A 23,609-nucleotide genomic window follows, 5' to 3' on the forward strand; every position below is an offset into this window, starting at 1 on the left:
CCCCCATTCAGTGTCTCTCCCTCTGCGCCCTGGCCATTCCCTATTCCCTGGCCTCGTCCATACCCTATGGCCCCACCCCCATAGTCAGGCCCCGCCCCTCCCCTTTCCTTCACCTGGCCCCGCCCTTTTCTTCACCTGGCCCCGCCCCTTCCCCTGCCCCCGCCTCTCCCCTCCCCGTCCCCCCATATTTCGCCGGCCCCGCCCTTGGCCCAGCCCAACGGCCTTGGCCTCGCCCCAGTCTTGACCCCGCCCCTTTACCCTGGCTCCGCCCCTGGCGGCGGGGGCGCGGGGATGGCGGCCGCGGTTGCCGGTGCCGGCGGCGGCGGCCGGGGTGGTGCGTGAGGGGGCGATGGCGGAGCTGCGTGAAGGGCAGCGGTGCGGCGTGTCCTGCGGCGCCGCGGCCGCCGGTGTCACCGTGCTGCACGTTAGGCTCACCGAGACCGCGCTGAGGGCGCTCGAGTCCTACCGGGGCGCGCAGGTGAGGGAGGGGCGACCGCAGCGCGGGGAGACGGGGGGAGCTGAAGGGTCGGGGTGGCCGGTGTCAGGCGGTCCCACCCCTGGAGGGTCTGGGAACGCATCCCTGAGGAGCCCATGCGTTCACTGCGTTGGTCCCTACATTCCTAAAGAGCCCCCCCTGCATCCCAAAGGCAGCCCCCGCGTCCCTAAGGACACCCTTGCATTCCCCTTGCATCCCTGAAGTAGCCCCCGGCATCCTTAAGGAATCCCCCGCAATATCCCTAAGGGAGCCCTGGCATCCCTAAGGGCACCCTTGCATCCCTAAGGAGACCCCCTGCATCCCTGGGGAACCCCCTGCAGCCTTAAGGAATCCCTCCCACATCCCTGTGCAAGCCCTGAAGGAGCACCTTACCCCCCGCCCCGTATCCCTTAAGTAGTCTCGTGCATCGTTAAGGAGTCCCACCTGCATCCCTAAGGAGACCCTTGCATCCCTGATGGTGCCCCCTGCATCCCTGAAGTAGCTCCATACATCCCTAAGGAGACCCTCGCACTCCTTAAGGAGCACCCCCCTCCAGTGTCCCCCAAGTAGCCCTGCTACATCCCTAAGGAGCTCCCACAGCCCTAAGGAGACCCTTGCATCCCTAAGTAGCCCCCTGCGTCCCTTCAGGAGCTCCAACATCCCTAAGGATGGGACCCCTGCATCCCATAAGTAGCCCCCTCCCATCCTACAAGTAGTCCCCACATCCCTTACATAGCCCTATGCATCCCTAAGGAGCCCCCATATCCCTAAGGAGCCCCCATATCCCTAAGGAGCCCCCTGCATCCCTGAGCAAAGAGACCCTGCATCACATAAGTAGCCCCCCACATCCCTGATGAGGAGCCTCTTTGCATCCCTGAGGAGCCAGCCACATTCCTTACATAGCCCCCTTAAGATGGGATCCCCACATCCCTAAGAAGCACCCCCCCAATCCCTTAAGTAGTCCCTTGCATACATTAAGTAGCTCCCTGCATACCTAAGGGAGCCCCTGAATATCCCTTAAGGAGCCCCTCTGCATCCCTAAGTAGTGTCCCACATCCTTAAGGAGACTTTTGCGTTCCTTAAGTAGTCCCACATCCCTAAGGATGGGAGCCCTGCATTCCTTAAGTAGCCACTTCTGTCCCTTAAGAAGCTCCCCCCACCATCCCTAAGGAGCTCCCCTGTGGAGCTTCCTGTGGAGCCCTTGCATCCCTAAAAAGGTCCTCCCTGCATTCCTTCAGTAGCCCCCCCACATCCCTAAGTATCCCCCCCTCATCCTTGAGGACCCTCCACATCCCTGACGAAGGAGTCCCCTTGCATCCCATAAGAAGCCCCTTGCATCCCTAAGGAGGAACCCCCCCCGCATCCCTTAAGTAGCCCCCCCTGCATCCCTGATTAAGTAGCCCCTCATCTCTAGGTAGTGCTCTTCATCCCTGAGGAGGGAACCCTGCATCCCTAAGGAGACCCTTGCCTCCCTAAGGAGGACCCCCCATCACTTAAGTAGCCCTATGCACCCCTGAGGAGCCCCCACATCCTTGAGGTCAGGAGACCCCTGCATTCCTGAGAAGTCTCTGCATCCCTAAGTAGCCCCCACATTCCTGAGTAAGGAGCCCTGCATCCTTGAAGGACCCCCCCGCATGCCTAAGGAGCACCCTTGCCACACACACATCCCTGAGGAGATGGTTGCATTCCTTAAGTGGCCCACCTGCATCCCTAAGGAGCCTCCTGCATCCCTGAGGAGGGGAGACCGCCGCATCCCTCAGGGACCAGAAACCTCGCATCCCTGAGGGGGCAGACACCCTGCATCCCTGAGGGGGAGATCCCTGTATCCTGCATTCTCCAGGGAAAGCTGGCCCCAGATGCTCCCAAAGCCTAGAAGTGGTTGGAGGCTGCGTTGGCTTCTCCACGCTGTGGCACTCACTGAGCTTCCAGCAGCGCAGAAACCTGCAGGAACACGCTTTGCATTATTCCTGCGAGGGCTGCAGTGCTGTGTCAGCTGGGGATTCCTCAGGGATGTGAGGGTCTTCCCTCCTCTGGAATGTGGGAGTCTCCTCCCTCAGGGTTGCAAGGTCCCCTTCTCAAGGTTCCCCTCCCAGCAGGGGTACGGGGGGTTTTCTCCTGCAGGGATGCACAGGGGTCCCTTCCTTAGGGATGTAGAGCTCCCTTCCTCAAGGATGCTGCTCCCCAGGGATGAAGGGGTCTTTCCTCCTCCCAGATATGGGGGATGGCTCCTTCCCCAGAGATGCAGTAGTCTCTCCTCCCTCGGGGATGCACAGCTGCTCCTTCAGGGATGCAGGGGTCCCTTCCTTTGGGATGCAGGGCTTCCCTCCTCAAGGATGCCGCCCCCTCAGGGATGAATGGGGTTGCTTCTTCCCCAGGGCTGTGGAGGTCTTCTCCCCTCCCCGAGATATGCAGGGGACTGCTTCCCCAGGAATGCAGGAGTCTCCCCTTCCTCAGGGATGCAGAGCACCCCTCCTCAAGGATGCCCCCCCCCCCAGGGCTGGGGGGAGAGTGTCTTCTCCTCCAGAGATGCAGGGGTCTTCTCCCCCCCCCAGATATGAAGGGAACTGCCTCCCAGGGATGCAGATGCTCCCCCAGGATGTAGGAGTCTCCCCTCCCTCAGGGGTGTGGGGGTCTGCTTCCTCCTCAGGGATGCAGGGCTTCCCTCCTCTAGGATGCCTCCCCTCAGGATGCAGAGGATCTCCCCTCCCTCATGGATGCAGGGGTCTCCTCCTGCAGGGATACAGGGGGCTGCTCTCCCAGGGATGCAGGGCTCCCCTCCATCAGGGGTGGAGGGGCTCAGAGCCATCCCACATCATGTACAGATGACTCAGGTCCCTCATGCCTGTGGCTGCAGCCTCCTTCCCAGGTGCCAGGATCCTCACAGCTCATTAAAGTTGTTGATTTAGGACGAATTAATTCCGGACCACTGGAGCCTTCACACAGGTGGGATGTGCTTCTGCTGTCAGTGTGACCTTTGCAATGGAAGCTGAGCATCCTGGAATCATTGAGGTTGGGAAAGATCAATCCAACTGCAGAGCATCGAGGAGTGTAACTCCTCATCTCTGGAATTTCACCCTGCAGGCAGGAACAGTGATCCCCAAGCATTGTGTGTGCCTGTGGAAGTGCTGTGCATGGTGTTGAGGTTTGCAATCAGAATCTTTTCCCTGTTGGAATGCAAGACAGCCGGGAAACTGCGTTGGCTGTGATAAAACTGCTTTCCCTGCTGCAGGTGGATATGTCTGGGAAGAGGTTTAATTATTCCTGATTTATGAAACAACTTGGGTAAATTATTTACCTGTGTTTTTCCCTAAACCAGGATCTGAGTTAATGTGATTTTGCGTCAAAAATAGGTGTAGTGTGCCTAAACATCAGGATATTGGGAGCTAAAAAGAGCTATTTGTGGTCGTCATGATCAGGAAAATGACTGGAATTCTTTTCCCTATTTTGCTATTTCTTAATGTCCTTAACTGTTCTTCCTGCAGGCCTGCTTCCCATAATCTGGTCCTGCTGGAGTTTGGATGTCCTGTTTGAGCAGTGGCAAGTGGAGGAATAATGGAACATAAAGAATTTTTGGGTTTAGAAATGATTGTCTTTTATATTGTGTAACCAAATCCCACTTTGGCAGAAAACGGTCGTTTGACTCTGTGCAGGACCTGATCTTCAGAGTTATTGTCTTGGAGATGCTTTCTAGGGGGAGGAGATTGAGATGGGATCTCAGGAAAAAAATGTTCTTCTGTGAGGGTGGGGATGCCCTGGCCCAGGTTGCCCAGAGAAGCTGTGGCTGCCCCATTCCTGGAGGTGTTCAAGGCCAAGTTGGATGGGCCTTTGAGCCCTTCATCCAGTGGGAGGTGTCCCTGTCCATGGCAGGGGGTAGAACTGGATGGGCTTGGAGGTCTATTCCAACCCAAACTATTCTGTGATTCTGTGATTGGGAGAGGGAGGAGAAACCTTCTCTTGCCGTTGTCTCCATTTTAAATAGGTCTGTTTGTGATCTGCTAGCTCACCCATCTGTCTGATGCCAGAGGAGGACAGGGTCAATGCTCTGTAGCTGGTCATACCTCCCTTCTTACAAGGAGTGGCCGAGGAGTGGCTGAGAGACATGGTGGTGGTTTAGTCTGGAGAAAAGGAGGCTGAGGGGAAACCTCATCACTGTCTATGACTGCTTGAATCAAGGTGAGGTGAGTGGCTACTGGACACTTCTCCTAAGTGATAGGCAATAGGATGAGAAGAAATGGCCTCAAATTGCATCAGGGCAGGTTCAGATCAGAGGTTGGAAAGACTTTCTTCACCGAAAGGATTCTCAGGCACTGGCAAAGGCTGCCCAGGGAGGTGGTGGAGGCATTTGAAAGATGGGTGGATGAGGTGCTCGGGGATATGAGTTAATAGTGGGCAGGTACAGTTATACTTGATGATCTCAAAGGTCTTTTCCAACCAAGTAATTCCATGATTCTCTCTAGCTGAACACTTAGCCATGTTGCTGACCTGTTTCAGGCCTGACTCTGCGGCTGAAAATTTGCAGTGAAGGCTTAAAATCGGTGAGGAAGGTAAACTGCAGCGCTGCTGCTGCCTCTACTCCCTGCCAGAGATCTTATCTGTGTAACACAAGTGATATCACGAAGAGCTTGTGGAGGTGAGAAATCAGGATAACCTTGCACTGACCTGTAGAACCCAGGCAGTCAGAATTCCGTATGCTTAATTGCTTAATGTTTGAATTTAAACAGTCAGTGTGAAGACCAAAGCTCTCACTCCTAGTTGTTACCTTTCTAAGGAGTGTCTTAGCTGGCATGGCAGCTAAAAATATCTCTAAAGACTCTTAAATTCTTATGTTAGAAACATCTAACTTCAATTCCACCTTCAGGGATGCAGAGGAGAGGTGGTTTCTTCTCCTCAAGGCCTGATCTCTGCATCTCAGCAAAGGGGAGGAAATCCCAACTCCCTGCTTGCTTTGTGTGCTGTGGTCATGGTCTGGGTAGAGTGGATTCAGGTGGTGGAGGGTATTCTTGCCTGGATTTCCTTCAACCACGTTGACCAGCACGCTTTGCGACGCTTGAACGTCACGTGAGGCTATTTTATTTAAAAATCAGGGAGTAACACTGGTTTTAGCTCAGTTAAGTGCCACATGTTGCCCTCAGAGGCTAAAGCTGCAGCTGCTCCACAGCAGGATGAATCCTGGAATATCCTGGACCCACAAGGACCATTGAGTCCATCTCTTTCCCCTGCACAGGAGACTCCAACATTCACACAGTGGGGCTGAGAGTGTTGGCCAAACGCATTGTCAGGTTTGGTGACTGGGAACTGTTCCAGTGCTCCACCACCCTGAGTGGAGAACCTTCTCCTAATGTCCAACCTAACCCTTCCCTGCCATTCCCTCTGGTCCAGAGAGAAGAGCTCAGTGCCTGCTCCCCCTCCTCCCTGTGTGAGGAAGCTGCAGAGGATGATGTCCCCCCTCAGTCTCCTCTTCTCCAGACTGAATGGACCCAGTGTCTTCAGCCACTCCTCACACGCTTTCCCAGTTCTGTGGAATGGTGAGAAGTGCAGGGTGTCTTGTCCTGGTGCAGTATTTGTGTTTCATAGGCAGGTGGGGTGTCCCAGACCCTGCTCTAAGGGCAAGGCTGAGGGGTCCCTGCCCACCCTAGACAGTGCTGTGCCTGCTGGTGGGACCTTCCTTTGAGCTCAGCTTTGCCGTCTCGCTGTTTTGCTGGCCCTGTACATCACCTTTCTACATCCCTTCTGTTGCCTTATGGAACTGTTTTGAACAGATTTATTTACTTGTGGGGTTCTCTTATTTCTTTTTCGGCCCTGGTTTAGTGCTGGATGGAGGAGCACGAGAGTAAGAGGGCAGGGGAGAGCATATCACCCCGATAAACCATGAGAGCAGAACCTCCCTTTTCCAATGGCAGTGAACTGATTAGATAGCTCAGGTTTTAGTGTGCAGCTCCACCCTCTGTGCAGAAACTTAAGCTAGCAAAGAGAAACTAGTATCACTATTTGGTGGCTTAGCTGTGAAGCTGGGACACTGCATGGTCTTCAGAAGCATGGGAACAGGTTAAAGAGAAATGGAGGGTTTTTTTACCGTGGTGCACAGAGAGCCTCTTGTCTAACTTGGTTACAGTATTTAATTTCACTGTGGCCCTGCCCTAATCTTCTGCGTGCTCTGGAGCAGATCAGAGAGTGCTGCCTTCCACTGGTGGAGTTTCTTGCAGGGTTTGTGCCATCCGCGGTCATGTCTCAGCTGTGCTTCCCCAGGTGAAAGAAGCTGGAGGTGTGTGTTTTATTCCGCATGCTGAAAAGGCAAAGATCTTAGCATGCAAAATCTGAGTTTTTAAAATCCAAGAATAACTCTGACTTGCAGGAATCTGGTTTGCGTTTGAGTTTTCGTTCCTCAGGCAGTCATCATTGGGATGTTCCAGCTGCAGAGCTGCTGCATCAGCAAGCAGATTAAACACCCTCTCTGCCTGATGTTCCCCCACTCTGAGCAGTTCACAGAATGGTTCGGTTGGAAAAGAGCTTTAAGATCATTGAGTCCAACCATCAATCCAGCCCTGCTAAGTTCACCACCAGACCATGGCCCCAAGTACAACATCTATTTAGCTTTTAAATCCCTCCAGGAATGGGGACTCCACCACCTCCTGGGCAGCCACTGCCAGTGCTTGAGAACCCTTTCAGTAACCAAATTCCTCCTGATATCCAACTTAACTCTTCCCTGCTGCATCTTGAGGCCATTTGCCCTTGTCCTGTCACTGGCTACCAGGGAGAACAGACCAGTACCTACCTCACCAAAACCTTTCAGTCAGTGGTAGACAGTGATGAGGTCTCCCTTCAGCCTCTTTTTCTCCAGGCTAAACCACCTCAGCTGCCTCAGCCTCAGCTGAGGAGCAGTCATAGGGCACTCATGTATTTCATTTAGCAGGGTCAGATTTTCCCATGGCTTCTGTCTGTCCCAGATGGCCAGGATTTGGGCTGGGGATTAGGAAACTCATTTGTTTGGAAGGTTTGACCTTTCAGGGAGCTCTAGTGGTGTCCTGCTGGAAATGAGAATGCACCTCTGCCTGTGGATGGGGCAGATGCCTTGGACTTTGGTGGTTTTGCTCCAAGGTGGACACACTGTTAGAGCTTTTCAAATCTGTAGCTTGTGTGTCTCCACAGCTGTACTGGGTTTGGATTCAGGTGTGTAAGGATGGGCTCTGGCACCTGTGTTGGGGAGATGGGACCCTCAGTGAGGTGCTACGGAGTTAGCACTGTGGGACTTGGCGCAGGGGGAACCAAAGGTGATGGTGGCAAGAAGACTGGGGAGTGAACCCTAGGAAAAGAGAAAATAGACTAAGGTTAAATGGGAATGATGGAGAAGACTGGGGGCAAGAATTATTAGGAGCTCTGAGCACCAGTAGGGGTCTGAGGTGCGCTAGTTGTTGTCCCCTCTGTTTCCTGGGGAAGGGAATGGAATGAATGAGCTTGGAGTGCACAAAATCACAACTGTTAAGGGAGGAGGCTGAAGATCACCCCAGGGACAGGAGCATACAGGAGAGACTGCTTCCTGCAGGGAACTTTCAGAGTCTGCAGGGGGGCTGGGAGAGCCCAAGCTGTTCCATTCTGCTATCAGTACATACGTAAAAATCTGCACTAGCATGTTTGCCCACTACGTCCATAGTGGAGGGCAGTGATGTTCTCTCCTTCACAAAGGATGTGTCTGTGTGACATCTCTGTGGTTTTGCCTGCAAGCTGCCAATGTGAACACACTGAGGGAGAGATGGTGGTGAGGTGTGTGTTTGCTTCTGTTTGACTTCTCGGAGTCTAAGATTTCATGTATTGTAATGTACAGTGTAGTTGACAATGCAGAGTTAATCAACATGAGCAGTACAAATACTCCTAAATGCATTTTCATGGAATCATGGAATGGTTTGGGTTGGAAGGGATCTCAAACCCCATCCAGTTCCACTCCCTGCCATGGGCAGGTACACTTCCCACTGGATCAGGGGCTCAAAGCCCCCTCCAACCCGGCCTTGAACACCTCCAGGATGGGGCAGCCATGGCTTCTCTGTGCAACCTGGGCCAGGGCCTCCCCACTCTCACAGAAGAACATTTCTCCGTAAAATCTCATCTTAATCTCCCCTCTTTCAGCTTAAAACCATTCTCCCTCCCTCATCTTATCCTTGCACTCCCTGATCAAGAACCCCTCCCCAGCTTTCCTACAGCCCCGTTCAGTACTGGAAGCTTCTCTAAGGACTCCGCGCAGCCTTTTCTTCTCCAGGCTGAACAACCCCAACTCTCTCAGCCTGTCCTCATAGCAGAGGTGCTCCAGCCCTAGCATCATCTCCGTGGCCTACTTTGGACCTATTCTAACAGTTCCATCTCCTTCTTAGTTGAGGATTCCAGAACTGGACACAGTACTTCAGGTGGGGTCTCAGGAGAGCAGAGCAGAGGGGCAGAATCCCCTCTCTACCTGTTGGCCCCTCTGCTTTGGATGCAGCTCAGGGCACTATTGGTTTCTGGGCTGTGAGTGCTCGTTGCTGGCTGATGTCGAGCTTCTCTTCCTGCAGCACCCCAAGTCCTTCTCCTCATGGCTGTTCTCAATCATGTCATCCCCATCCTGTATTGAAACCTGGGATTGCCCCGACCTAGGTGCAGGACCTTGCCTTTGTCAGGTTGATCACAAGCTGGTTTGAACCTGTTTTTGATGGCATTGAGGCTTAGATGATGTCAGTCTGTGTGGTTTTGTGTTGTCGCTGACTTCTGAGTCTGATTTTAAACAAATCTGTCAGTGGGAGAAAAAAAATCTTCATCCCTGCAGTATCTTTGGGGTATCCAGGTAGCATCTGTAGTTCTTCCAGGGGTGTTGATGTGTTACCTTCCCACACGCTTCCTGCCTCCTCTGGTGCACAGGATTGTGCTGGGTAAGTCGGAGGTCTGGTGTGAGATGACTAAGACATGTATCCTGTCTCAGACATCAGAGACTGCTGGAGAAACTCGGGGTTGTTAAACGCTGTTGGAGCAAACACAATGGGTCATAGAGCCTTGCCTGCATCCTGCCGCAGTGACAGATAGAGACACAGCCAGGGTGAATGTCCAGAGATATTTGAGACGTCTGGAACTGATTTGAGGTGTCATGACTTGTGAAAAGAGAAGGTTCTATTCTGCTTCTTCTCATTGCAGAAAACGACTCATTTAACTACTTTTTGGGAATGTCTTCTTCCAGTTTAGCAGACTGAGGTTATTAGACAAGACCCACAGTGCTGGAGGGATCAGGTAGAGAAATGAGCTGTACCTTCCTCTTCCAGGCACCATGGGCCACTGAGCAGTTGATAGTCATGCAGCAGGAACACAGCTTTGTTTTCCAATACAACTAATTAGAGCTATTTGTCAGCTTTCCTAGGAAGGGCTGTGCCACCTTCAGAACCAGTACCTCCACTGCTTTCCCTCTTCCATGGCTGTTCCTGGTTGGCTCCAGGAGACAGTAAGAGCTGATGAGGTGCACTATGAGGGCTAGTTCCCCTTTGCATCTGAATGCTGTGTCTGCATGCCTTATCCTGATGCTGTCAGTCTAGTTCTGGCATTGGATGGTCTGGTGCTCCCTTTGACAGCATCCAAGTTCCTTCCATCCAAGATCCAGCACTACTGTTCCCCAGGGATCAGAGATGGGTCCAGTTCTGCTCAATATCTTTATCAATAATCTGGATGAGGGATCGGATCGGTGCTTTCTCAGTAAGTTCATGGATGACACTGAGCGAGGCTGGAGTGTGGATCTGCTTGAGGGAAGGGAGGCACTGCAGAGGGACCTAGACAGTCTGGATCCATGAGCTGAGACCAATGGGATGAAGTTCAAGCAGGTCAGGTGCTGGGTCCTGCACTTAGAATCATAGATTAGTTTGGGTTGGAAGGGACGTCAAAGTCCACCCAGTTTCACCCCCTGCTATAGGCAGGGACACCTCCCACTAGATCAAGCTTCCCAAAGCCCCATCCAGCCTGGCCTTGAACACCTCTAGGGATGGGGCAGCCACCACTTCCGTAGGCAACCTGTTCCAGTGCCTCACCACTCTCATGGTGAAGAAATTCTTCCTTGTGTCTAGTATAAATCTGCCCCTCTCTAGTTTATACCCATTGCCCGTAGTCCTATCACTGCAAGCCTTTGTAAACACTTAGGACACAACAACCTCGTGCGGCTCCAAGTTTGGGGAAGAGTGGCTGGAAAGCTGCTTGTAGGAGAAGGACCTGGGGGTGTTGGTCAACAGTGGCTGAATATGAGCCAGCAGTGGCGCAGGTGGCCAAGAAGGCCAATGGCATCTTGGCTTGGATCAGAAACAACGTGGCCAGCAGAACCATAGATGGGATCATCCCCTCACTCCAAGAATGACATTGAAGGGCTGGAGCATGTCCAGAGAAGGGAATGGAGCTAGGGAAGGGTCTGGAGAACAAGGGTTAGGAGAAGTGGCTGAGGGACCTGGGACTGTTTAGCCTGGGGAAAAGGAGGCTGAGAGGAGAGCTCATTGCTTTCTACAACTGCCTGAAAGGAGGTTATGGTGAAGTTGATGTTGGTCTCTTCTCCCAAGTGGCAGGTGATAGGGCAAGAGGAAATGGCCTTAAGTTGGACCAGGGAAGGTTAGATTGGACATTAGGGAAAATTTATTCGTGGAAGGGGTTCTAAGGCCCTGGCAGAGGCTGCCCAGGGAGGTGGTGGAGTCCCCATCCCTGGAGGGGTTTAACAGACGGGCAGATGAGGTGCTGAGGGCTATGTTTTAATAGTGGATGGGGACAGTTGGACTCTATGGTCTCAAAGGTCTTTTCCAAACAAGCGATTCTATCATTCTGTCTCTCGTGTAAACTGCTACTGCTGGGTGCTGCAGGTACAGTGCAGGGAACCAGGAGCTATAGGGGAGAACATCCAGTGCCAGCGAGTCTCAGTGACAATTGCCACTTTGTTTCTTTCACATTCAAAAACCAGAGGATAACACAGGTCACCATCATCTCTTTCTGTCACTGTGTGTGAAATGGTAGTGGTGGGCACTTAAGTGGGTAGGAGCATAAATGCACTGGTATTTGTGGTGTGCTCCTGGTATAACGATGGGCACTCTGCTTCCAGGATATAGAATCATAGAATCATTAGGCTGGAAAAGACCTTTGTGATCATAAAATCCAATCGTTCCTGTCCACTACTAAATCACATCCTTAAGCACTTAATCTACCCATCTCTTAAACCCCTCCAGGGATGGGGACTCCATCACCTCCCAGGGAAGCCTTTTTGTGGTAGTGAAGCCATGGAGCCGCATGCTAAGGCTTCTGCAGTGTTTCTGGTTTTCCTGCTTACTGAGTGCAGTCCAGATTTTGTGAAGACATGGTATGTTTACAAAAAAACCTACCTACAAAACAATGTAAATCCCAAACCAATATTTGCAGATGCACCGAAGGAGGCTAAATTACTTTTGTGTCTCCGTGTCAGTCTATCAGAACAGCTCTGCCACCCCACAATGTGGCTGTTTCAGTGTGTTACACATTTGGAGGTCGGCGCTGATGGTTTGAACTTTAAGTGCAGCCTGGCTGGCTGCTTCCGTTCCTTGTTCCTGGCAGGCACTGGGAAGCTGGTGTGACTGATGCGCTTGCTGGACTGCGTACACGAGGAGGATCCTGCGTGGCCGCAATAATTCCATGGACTTCATCAGTGCAGGTGGACTTCTCTTCCAAATGCTTTCTCTCCTCCTTGTGAGGAGACCTGTAGTTCCTCAGCCTGAGTTCTGCAGATACAGGGCCATGCTGTGCATTGACAAACAACCTTTTGTGGCTCAGTGGGTGGCTGTGAGCCCCGAGGGGAGGAAGAGAAACTGCTGAAAAGATAGAAACGGGAGGGAAGGGGGGAAAATCCTTAGAGTGGCTTTGCCAGAGAGCACCACTACCTTGTTCCAGCCTCCTGCCAAGTAATTTATAGCTCTTTAAAAACTTATCGAAGCTCATGAAAACTTCTATTTCACATCACAGTCCCTGGTGTGAAATGCTGATTCAACATCATTTTCTGCTTGCTCCGAGTCAACGTGCCTGAAAAACTGCAGATAATTAGCTGGGTATACAAGGGTGGTGCCTTGTAAATATCTGAGCTGTTCTCAGCGTGCCGTGTGTGCATGCAGATCTCGAGTCTTGCCAGCAGACGCCGTCCCTGCCCAGAAAGCGTTAAGCAAGATTGTGATCCTGGAGAATAAAAAGTGCTGGAGGTTTTGCCTCTCAAATTAGAGATTTAGGACCTGACTGGCATAGGTCCTTTACAGAATTTTTCTTTTTAACCAGTGCAGTGTAGGAGAACTTATTCATTATCTTCAATAAAATCTTCAGATGCAAATAAAGAGTAATTGGTTAACTGGAGTGTGCCTGGAGCTGTTTATAGCTTGGTTTTCAGCTGAGCTGATGCTTGATTATTCCTGCTCCTTAATGAGGCTATGCACTCATTGCTCCAGCTGTTTTGGGTGCCAACAGCTTTTCCAGGATAGAATTACAGAATCGTGATAGGCTTAAGTTGTAAGGGACCACAAACCCTGTCCAGTTCCAACACCCTGCCGTGGGCAGGGACACTTCCCACTGCACCAGGGGCTCAAAGTCCCATCCAGCCTGGCCTTGAACACCTCCAGGGATGGGATAGCCACTACTTTTCTGGGCAACCTGGTCTCGATCTTTCCCTCTTTCAGCTTCAAACCATTCCTGCTTGTCATATCACCCGAGGTCCTTGGAAAAAGCTCCCCAGCTTTCCTGGAGCCTCTTTCAGTACTGGAAGCTTCTCTAAGGTTTCCCCGCAGCCTTCTCTTCTGCCGGCTGAACAACCCCAGCCCTCTCAGCCTGTGGTCATATGGGGTGCTCCAGCCCTCAAATCATCTCTGTGGCCTCCATGGACCCGTTCAAGGCTTCAATGGTCACTCCTTCAATTAACTAGGCAGGACTCTAGGGGTCCCCAATGTGGAATGGTGGGGTTTTCATTTTTGCACTGCCCCAGAAGCACCAGACTGACCCAGCTGATAGTGGTAGCAGTGTGGGAAGCAGGATTAGCTTGTATGTTACCTGGGAGGGGTTGCTGATCAGATGTGCACTGGAGGGACGATGTGCAGAAGTGGTGGCTTTTCAGCGTGTTAACAAGCCCACCTCTGATTTCCCAAGTGTCTGCCCCAGAATAGTTTCCCTTTACATGTTCAGTGTTGGGTTGGAGGAGGAATTGCAGTATCAGAGCTTGTGCGGGATACCGGGATTTTGCAGGTGATCAGAAAGCAGTGCTGAGGAGCTCCAGAAAGACTTTGCCGGTCTGGATTGGTGGCAAAAAATGGTGTCATCCACCCGTCTGTTAACCCCCCCCAAGAGATGGGGACTCTACCACCTCCCTGGGCAGCCTCTGCCAGGGCCTGAGAACCCTTTCGTGGAGAAATTGTTTCTGATGTCCAATATGAACCTGCCCTGGTGCAAACTGAGGCCCTTTCCTCTTGTCCTATCTCCTGTGACTTCAGAGAAGAGACCAGCACCCACCTCACCACAATATCTTTCAGGTAGGTGTAGACAGCAATGAGGTCTCCCCTCAGCCTCCTCTTTTCCAGACTAAACAGCCCTAGGTCCCTCAACTGCTCCTCATAACCTTTGTTCTCCAGCCCCTTCATCAGCTTTGTCACTTTTCTCTGGACGTGCTCCAGCCCCTCAATGTCCTTCTTGGAGTGAGAAGGCCAAAACTGAACCCAGGATTTGAGGTGCGGCCTTACCAGTGCTGAGTCCATGAGCAAAATACCTTCCCTGGCCAAGTACAGGGAAAATGGGGAAGTGATGGGACTCCCGGTCTCCCACAGAGAGCTGCTTCTCCAAAACACCATGCTCTTTGCTACAGGAAAATAAAGGAAGGAAAACAGTGATCCTATGGGAGCAGGGGAAATGGAGGTTTGCAGCAGTTCTCCCTCCATCCGTGCAGAAGCCTGAGATCAGTTTGGTGGTTGTTCAGAGCAGTTGGCTCATCAGGTACAGGGAGGTGACAGAAGGTTTCGCTGGAGGGCCAATGTCCCCTGCCTGCTTTCTGCCACTCCAGCAGGAGGTGAGACCTTTCTGCTTGACACCCTGCTAAATTCAGATTGTTTCTCGTGGCATTCTCTTGTGCTGAAGGAGGGAAGGTGGCTGGTCACGTTGGCACAGTTTCTCTAGCTCAAAACCCAGCTGGTGTCCAATCCTGTGACCTGCTGTAAGGAGGTGACGGCCACTGTGTTGTCCTGTGCAGCCCTTGCATTGCGTTGTGAATCACTTGTACACATTAAGGGCTGGAGCACCTCTGCTCTGAGGACAGGCTGAGAGAGTTGGGGTTGTTCAGCCTGGAGAAGAGAAGGCTGTGGGGAGAACTTAGAGCAGCTTCCAGTCCTGAAAGGGACTCCAGGAAGGCTGAGAAGAGATTTTTTCAGAAAGGCATGAAGTAATAGGATGAGGGGGAATGGCTTTAAATTGGAAGGGGGAAGATTTATACTGAACATTAGGAGGAAATTCTTGATAATGAGGGTAGTGAGGCCCTGGCCTAGGTTGCCCAGGGAGGCAATAATTGCCCCATCCTTGGAGGTGTTCAAGACCAGGCTGGATTGGGCTTTGAGCCCCCGATGCAGTGGGAGGTGTCTCTGCCCATGGCAGGGGAGGTGGAATTAGATGATCTGTAAGGTACCTTCCAACCCAAACCATTCTATGATTCTATTAATTTCTCTGTGGAGCATTAAACTTCATGCTGGAAAGCCTTGGGCAAGGGATGGGATTCCTATCTGCACCAGATTTTGCGTATGTAACCCATCATATTTTTTAAATAGGTTTGCTTCTAGATGATGGTTTGGTGATCTCAAACTTGGTTTTTCAGGGCCTGAAGTTGTACGTGTGGTTGGCTCTTGCATAACTTGAGGTAGGGCTGAAGCCTCTGATCATGGAAAAACAAACATGACTGTTTCTAAAGACTTCGCTGCTGATTCCTGTGAGATCCCCAGCTCTCATCCTGAGCCCCTCTCTGGGGTTTTGCAGCACTGGGTGATACCAAAAGCTGATGTGAAGCACTGGTGAGGCTCAGCTTTGCAGTGAGCTCCTGCTGCCTGCCCTCTGCTGGGTAAGCGAGATGGGATTTATTGCAACAGGGTGAGATGATTCCCGTGGTTGGAGGGAGGAGGGAGCAGTGGTTGCTTCTGTAGAAGTTCAACAAGACCAAGGGCAGGGTCCTGCACCTGGGTTGGGGCAATCCTAAGCAGAAGCACAGGCTGGGTGATGAATGGATTCAAAGCAGCCCTGCAGAGAAGGGCTTGGGATGCTGGGCAGTGAGAATCTCAACATGAGCCGGCAATGTGTGCTTGCAGCCCAGAAAACCATGTTCTGGGCTGCATCTAAAGTAGTGTGGCCAGCAGGGTGAGTAAAGGGATTCTGCCCCTCTGTTCTGCTCTGGTGATACCCCACCTGTGTCCAGTTCTGGAGTCCTCAGCACAGGAAGGACATGGATCTGTTGGAGCGAGTCGAGAGGAGGAAACAGAGATGATGCGAGGACTGGAGCACCTCTGCTATGAGGCCAGACTGAGGGAGTTGGAGTTCTTCATCCTGGAGAAGAGAAGGCTGTGGGGAGACCGCAGAGCAGCTTCCCGTGCTGAAGGGGTTCCAGGAAAGCTGGGAAGGGCTCTTGATCAGGCAGTACAGGGATAGGATGAGGGGAGTGGTTTTTAGCTGAAAGAGGGGAGATTGAGATGAGATCTTAGGAAGAAATGCTCTCCTCTGAGGGTGGTGAGGACCTGGCCCAGGTTGCCCAGAGAAGCCGTGGCTGCCCCATTCCTGGAGGTGTTCAAGGCCAGGTTGGATGGGGCTTTGAGCCCTTGTTGCAGTGAGAGGTGTCCCTGCCCATGGCAGGGAGTGAAACTGGATGGGCTTTGAGGTCCTTTGTAACCCAAACCATTCTGTTTCTTAACTCACATTTCCAGTGATGCTGAGTCCTGGGTGGTCCTGAATGACGCCTGAATTTTAAGTCCATAGGCACTTGGTTTTGCTGGAATAAAGTCCGTATTCATCACAATTTCATCCTGTGGTGCAGCTTCTTCAGTGCAAGTGTTTGCAGTGAGTCGGCAAACTCCCTGTAACACCCTGTGGACAAAGCCCAGCAAACCGAGCCTGTCAGCATAAGCTCCTCTGCTTTTTTGTGTCCAGCAGCATAACTTCAGGATTCAGGAAAGACGAGCAAAGTCAGCACTGCTGCAGCAACGGGATATTCTTATCAGTGGGGTCCTGCTGGCGCTGAAGGTGTTGCTGTTTGGTCTGTGTTGAGGAGCAGATCTGACCAGCTGGTGACAGAGTAAAGCAGTTTACAACTAGCAGCCTCCTTGATTTTGTTTTGCTTCTCTTTTCCCCTTAAAATTCAAAAGTGTTCACGGACTGCGGTGTCAGCGCAGAGGCAGCGCAGGACACTTCCATCCTTGCTGGTCAAAACCAAGCTGTGCTTGGTACTGTGAAACTACAGAAACAAGGTGAGAGTGGCTGTCGTTATTTTTGGGCACGCTGCATGTTTCCCCTTGGTGGATCAGTACCTAAAGAGGCGAGGGCTGTTTGGGGAGCTCATGAGCTTTCTGGGGCCAGTTTGGTTGTACTGAATCTCTTTCTGTCTCTAAGACATGTGCCAGCCAAGGTTCGCCAGCTGAAGAGTGGATGAGAGGTGGTGTTCCCTGCCTTCCCAACAGCAGACGGGCTGTTGGCACTGTGGGGAGCAGCATGAGCAATGCTGTGGTGGGAGGCGATCATCCAATGCTGCAAGTGCTCCTGGCCACACCAGTGCACACATCGGGATCTGGGTTGAGGTGTGGGTCGTGACAGCAGAGAAATCAGGTAGCTTGTGTGTTGTCCAAACAAAGTCATCATTAGGGACCCCTGTCGAGTAGGCAGGTTGCCTGTGTTAATCACGTTAATTAAGCTGACATCCAGAACTCCAGTACATGTAAAAGTGGTATCATTGAGTGATCTCTTCAGAAACAAAGCCATGAGCAACTCGGTCAGCAGGAAGGTGTTTGGGAAGGGGAACACACACTGATTTGGACTCCTACATTTCAGTGGTACTTCAAGCAGGGCAGGGTTAGTTTTCACTCTCTTGGCCAGCAAATAGCATTGTCCAGCTTCAATGTTTTGTCTGGCTCCCCATGGTGCCTCGGTGTCCTTGCAGAGAATGATAAATAACTGAATTCCTCAGTGCCAAGTGCAGAAAAGCCTGAGCACTGCGAGGAGCCAGGACCCACAGCTGGAGCTCTGGCTGCTGCTGCCACTTGGCGGGATCTGCATCATGGTACAGGCGCAAGCTGCCCTCCGGGGTGCTCCCACGGTGAACAACATCTTCTTCTAAATCACTCCTGCTGGAGTGCAGAGGCTCATCATTTTGCTGACATTCTGCTTATTTTCTTTCTCTTGCAGGATCGTGTTTCTTCTCAACCCACAGTTCAGTTTCAAGGATCCCAAGGGGTGAGTGTGTCGTACTCTTGTTACATTGGAAAATAAATGCAGTGTGGGTTAGCCACTTATTTGAAAGGATCCTACAGACACTCTTAAGATCTGTTTAATGCCAGATTTGTCTCCTCATGTATTTAGACTGAAATTGGAAGAGACTCGTGCTTTAAGTATGCTTTTTATTTTTATTTTTACTTTGCTTTTGATTCGGCCAAAATATGAAAGCAGGAGGAATAACTCATTAGTCATCATCTGAGCAGTGCAAATTTGATGTTCTAACATGGGCTTTAGGTGCTCGGTTTTGAGGTGTGAAGCAGAAGTACAGTTTTGGGAGGGGGGTTGTACACTGCAGGCTTCTACTAGTGGTCCTTGAACCTCTTCTGAAACGCCAATAAAACAGACTGTTTCAAGCCTGTTGAGGGGAAATCTGAGGGAATGTGGCCTCCCAAAGGCTATGGGTCCTGCTAAACAATCAATCAGTCAGTGGTGAAGACTGGAATCAGCTAAAGCTGAAGGTAAAAGTAAGAACAGGCTCCAACCTCCAAGTAGAATGACTTAAGATTTGTGGTTTAATATTTAAACTTTAAAGGATGGCTGAAGACTCATTTTTAAGGACTGAATTATAGATTTTGCCTTTTATGCTGTTAGGTGCAATTAAGATCCATTAACTAATCCAGTTTTTCGTGCAGTTGTGCAGTGCTTATGTGGAGATAGCAGGGAAGGGATGGGAGAAGGATGGGTCAGATTGGTGTGCTGCGGAAAGGACACACTGCCACCCGAAGGCGTGAGACTCCAGTCTGAACTGGCTGAACAGTGCTTGGGTGCTGGCAGGATTGTATCTATAACAAAGTCACTTGTGCAAAATAAAGTCTCTTAATGCTGTGCTTGTAGGAGAAACCTTTTTTCCTTACAACTTATTCACAATTTAAACTGTACTGGCAAATATTTAAACTGTACTGTCAAAGAACGTCCTTGCTAGAATGAGTAACCGTCTTAGTTAGGATGGTCAGACAAAATACTGTACTGGTAGAGAGCAGATGGAGCACAGGTCAGCTTGAATTCATGCTGCTGTCATGAGAGAAGTTGTACTTGCTAATTTGGGAAGTAATCCAGCAAAAGGGATCGGTCAGCCCTGATAATCAGCTGCCTGACCCACCGGCTATGGGGTGGAAACTTAAGGGGTAGAGCAGGGGCCGAGTTCAGAATGAGCCCGCTGAGTATAAATAATTAACCTAGCTCTTGGCATGAAGTTCTGCAAACAGCGTGGTGTGAGAAACCAGCATGCTTTACCTGCCCTGTACCCATTCTTTCCCTGCAAGCATTCCTGTGCATCTGTCTCTCATGTTCTCTTCTTGCAGCTTTAAAGTCGAGTGTGAGGCTTGGGGTGTTACTAGGCTGCAGGAGGCTTTACTTTTCAGATGGTTTTTGATGAAACACAGAGGTTTTGTCAAAATGTGGGGGTCCCACAACTACTGAAAAGCCAAATGTTAACTGACAGCACTGTCACCCTTGCTTCTCTTAAGAGGTTGACCCAGGTATCTGCTTTTTCACTGTGAAACTCAGCAGTAAAGTCTGTGAGATGGGAACATCTGCAGGGACCTTGCTGCAGAAGAAATGATCTCTTACAGTGCTTTTCAGTTCTGTCCCTGCTTAGGGAAATGCAAAGGAAGGATTTTATTGCAGCAGATTCCTAGATCCTAAGTCTCTGCAACAGAGAAATCCAAGACCATTGAGGCAGATGGTGAGTTAAAACAGGACATTTACCACTGTGCATGCAGCAGGAGGGCAAATATTTACCTCATTATTTGTGTTTCTGTATAAAAAATATATGTATATTATATGTGTGTATATATGTATTTTACATAGATTATTTATTTATTAGCTTTTCTCAGCATTTCCAGACTACACAAATTGCATGGCAGAGAACTGATCTGAACTTTAAAAAAGCCTTTCTTCCTTCCCTTTCTGGACTGGTTTCCAGAGTGGAAGTGTTCAAAGTTCATTGATCAGTGTCCAGGTGTTGCAGGCTACATCCGACAGCGAGACAGATGTTCCCTTAAATGCTGCCTGAAACAAATAGTGGCTTTATTTGTCTCTTGAGAGCACTTCTCTGCAATTCAGACAGCTGCCTAACTCCCAGCTGAGGGTAAAATACAAGCATTAAAAAAACAGGCAGTTTAAAAACAACATTGTATTTCTAGTTACACTCTGTTCTAGTTCTCCCTCTGTGGATGACAGGAAGGGCTGGAGTGGAGAAGTAAAAGTAGTTTTCTGAACAGGGGTGGACTAGAGTTGCATTAGGTGTGCGAATTGGGAAAAAGGGGCCTTATGCTTGGAGGGGTGAGGTAGGATTTATGACTCCATGGATATTTTTAATGAGAAGCTGGGATAGGTATCGGAGCAGTGCTGCAGTCATGTTGCCAAGAGAAACAGGCAAGGGTCATTGTTTTGTGTTGTGCCACAGAGTTGCTTTGAGGGGATCTGAAAAGTGTTGGAAGGACAGAGACATTCTCAGGAGGTGCAGCAGCAAACACAGTATGATATCAAATCATGAAATAAACTCGGACATCAGCCCCTGTGAGGGAGGACTTTTCCTCCTGGAACATCTGACTCTCAAGCTGTCTGGATGATAATTCCTGCAGGTGTCCAAGACAGCTGAGGGATAGGGAGGGACTGCCAGAAACTGATCATTGCAGTCATACAGGTTAATTTTTAAGAAACATCTTGTAATTGAACACGTTGAAGTATTCCTCGGCAGCCTTGAGGGTGTTCCAGCCTGGAGGGTATTCCAGTTATGCCACGCTAGATGCAGTACACTGAGGAATGTGAATATTGTCAATTGACAATTAAGGCAGTGGGGATGTGCTTCAAAGATAAAATCCAGTGTGTTTATAATCCAGTGTACTTGTGCAGTGATAGCATTTCAAACAACCACATTCCCTCTGCTGTGTCTTCCCTCCTGTGTGTTTCACAGAACCACAGAATGCCCTGAGTTGGAAGGGCCACAGAGGGATCATCGAGTCCAACTCCTGTCCGTGCACAGAACACCCCAAGATTCGCACCATGGGGCTGAGGGTGATGTCCAAACACTGCTGGAATATTGTCAGGCTTGGTGACTGCTTCCGTGGGAGCTGTTCCAGTGCTCCACCACTCTCTGGGGGAAGAACCTGCTCCTAATGTCCAGCCTAACCCTCCCCTGGCATCTTCCTGCCATTCCCTTGGATCCAGAGAGAAGAGCTCAGTGCCTGCTCCTCCTCCTCCTTGTGTGAGGAAGCTGCAGAGCGCGATGAAGTCTCCCCTCAGCCTCCTCTTCTCCAAGCTGAACAGACCCAGAGACTTCGGCTGCTCCTCACACACTTCCCCTCTAAACCCTTTCCCAGCTCTCTGCCCTCGCCTTTTTACCCTGTGGCCCTAGAACTGCCCCCAGTGCTTGAGGTGGGGCCACCCGAATGTGGAGCAGAGGAGGGCAATCCTGTCCCTCACCTGGCTGGCGATGCCATGCTGGATTCACCCTGGACACGGTTGCCCGATTGGCTGCCAGGGCACTGCTGGCTCGTGGTCACCTTGCCCTTGGCCAGGGCGCCAGATCCCTTTCCACAGGGCTACTCTGCTTGCGCACCCCATGCTGTCTGTTTAACCCTCTCTGCTGTGCCCTGCAACTTGCAAATCCCTTTCTTGTTTAGAGACAAAGCTAATGAAGCTGGCAATCTCCTTGTCTCCTGCTGTGATGCATGTGCTGCGATGCATGTGCTGCCATGGTATCTCACCCCACTCCCATGGGAATACAGCCCCTTTCACTGTTTTGGAGGGACAGAGACACATATGGAAGCCTCCAACTCCCATTTAGGGGAGGGAGGCTGCTGCCTGCCTGGCTCTCCGGCACTGTGCAAGCCATCAATCCTCATGCCAGAGGAGGATGCAGCAGTGGAGATCTGGGGTCCATGGCTGCAGACTCTGAGTGTCTGCTCTGCAGTGGTTTGGTGACAAATTCCTGCTGGATGGCAGCAAAACCAGCATGGTTTCACATGGGATTGCTGGTCCATAAAGGTGGACTCCAATGGATATGGGGAGCAAGTATTAAGTTCTGAAAAAAAATGCCAGAGACACAAAAGGAAGGAGGGAGGGAGAAGTCTGAGAGTAAAAAGAAAGTCTTCTCCCTTGGGGTTATCTATAGTTCAGCACAGTCAGTAAAACATGTCCATTTTAAATGGTTTTTATGTGTAGTAAAATATTTATATTTCTTCGAGAGGCAGCCATGTGTAGTGACATTATATCTGCAGAAAGAATAGAATCATGGAATGATTTGGACTGGAAATGACCTCACAACCCATCCAGTTCCACTCACCTGCCATGAGCAGGGACACCTCCCACTGGATCAGGGGCTCCGAGCTCCATCCAACTTGGCTTGAACATCTCCAGAGGTGGGGGAGCCACCACTGCTCTGGGCAACCTGGGCCAGGGCCTCCCCACTCTCACAGGAAAAACATTTCTCCCTAAGATCCCATCTCAATCTCCCCTCTTTCACCTGAAAACCATTCCCCTCATCGTATCTCTGCACTCCCTGATCAAGAGCCCCTCCCCAGCTTTCCTGGAGCCCCTTTCGTACTGGAAGCTGCTCTAAGGTCTCCCTGCAGCCTTCTCTTCTTCAGAGTGAACAACCCCAGCTCTTTCACCCCCTCACAGCAGGGGTGCTCCAGCCCTCAGATCATCTCCGTGGCCTCCCTGGACCTGTTCAAGGATCCAATGATCACTCCTTCAATTAACTAGGCAGGACTCTAGGGGTCCCCAGTGCAGGGGCTCCAGCCTTCACATTGTCTTCGTAACCCTCCTCTGGACCCGTTCCAACAGGTCATGTCCTTCCTGTGCTGAGAACTCCAGAACTGGACACAGGACTCCAAGTGGGGTCTCAGGAGAGCGGAGCAGAGGGGCAGAATCCCCTCCCTCATCCTGCTGGTCCCACTGCTCTGGATGCAGCCCAGGACACAGTTGGTTTCTGGGCTGTGAGCACACGTTGCCAGCTCCTGTCAAGCTTCTCATCTCCCAGCGCCCCAGCCACTCATGTTCTGTGGTGTAGCTGTAATGAAGGAGGAGCAGGTTTAGTACTTGAAGGAAACAGCATTCTGCAAAAAAGACTGCTAGTATTAAAAAAGAAGACATCAGAGCTGAGACTTTCCTTGTGTTTAAGAGGAGTTTTTTTAAGTTTCTAGTTGATTGAGTGGGTTTATGGAGCACTTTAGTCTCCTTGAAGGTGCAGGCTGGATGTCTGCGATAATGCAAACAGAGAGGTTTTAAGCTTGGGAGCAAGCTACAGAAGCCACTGTAGCCAACATCCAAGTGATCCTATGGCCAAAACTGTCCCTCTTGGGATTTGTCGAAGTGGAAGTTACATGAAAGAGAGCAGCCAGAGACATGCTGAGCAGAGTGATGTCCTTCCCCAGCAGCAGTCGTTTGCCTCCTGGCAAACAAAGCATTGCTCTGAAGTGGCTGTGAGTAAACTGGCTCAGAAAATGGAATAATTGGAAATGTCTCTGAAAATATAGCAGAAGCCTAACTTTGACCATGCTGCAGCAGTGCCTCCCATTCTTGTAGAGGCACTGGAATCTCCTGCACAGGGAGATTCCAGCTTAGGCTTGTGAGGTACCACATCTTACCCTCAAAAGTAAGGCTTTGAGGGAAAAGTACTGTCGAGATGGTATGGTTGGAACAG

At 50.9% G+C, this 23,609-nt stretch overlaps 1 protein-coding gene across 10 annotated transcripts in view; it reads left to right on the top strand.

Moving 5' to 3' along the window:
- The first annotated feature begins 252 nt into the window (after positions 1–252).
- ELL2 (elongation factor for RNA polymerase II 2) overlaps positions 253–23,609 on the top strand; it is a 71,527-nt gene continuing 48,170 nt past the window's right edge. For 9 of the 10 annotated variants that reach the window (XM_054054401.1, XM_054054402.1, XM_054054403.1 and 6 more), the window contains exons 1-2: positions 253–478; positions 17,870–17,917. In XM_054054401.1, the coding sequence (XP_053910376.1) occupies positions 350–478; positions 17,870–17,917 (177 nt within the window). In that variant the 5' untranslated portion in view covers positions 253–349. The remainder of the gene's footprint in view (positions 479–17,869; positions 17,918–23,609) is intronic. The other variant, XM_054054410.1, reaches the window with a different exon arrangement.

This window comes from Cuculus canorus, chromosome Z (assembly GCF_017976375.1).
Source record: "Cuculus canorus isolate bCucCan1 chromosome Z, bCucCan1.pri, whole genome shotgun sequence".
Classification (NCBI taxonomy): domain Eukaryota; kingdom Metazoa; phylum Chordata; class Aves; order Cuculiformes; family Cuculidae; genus Cuculus; species Cuculus canorus.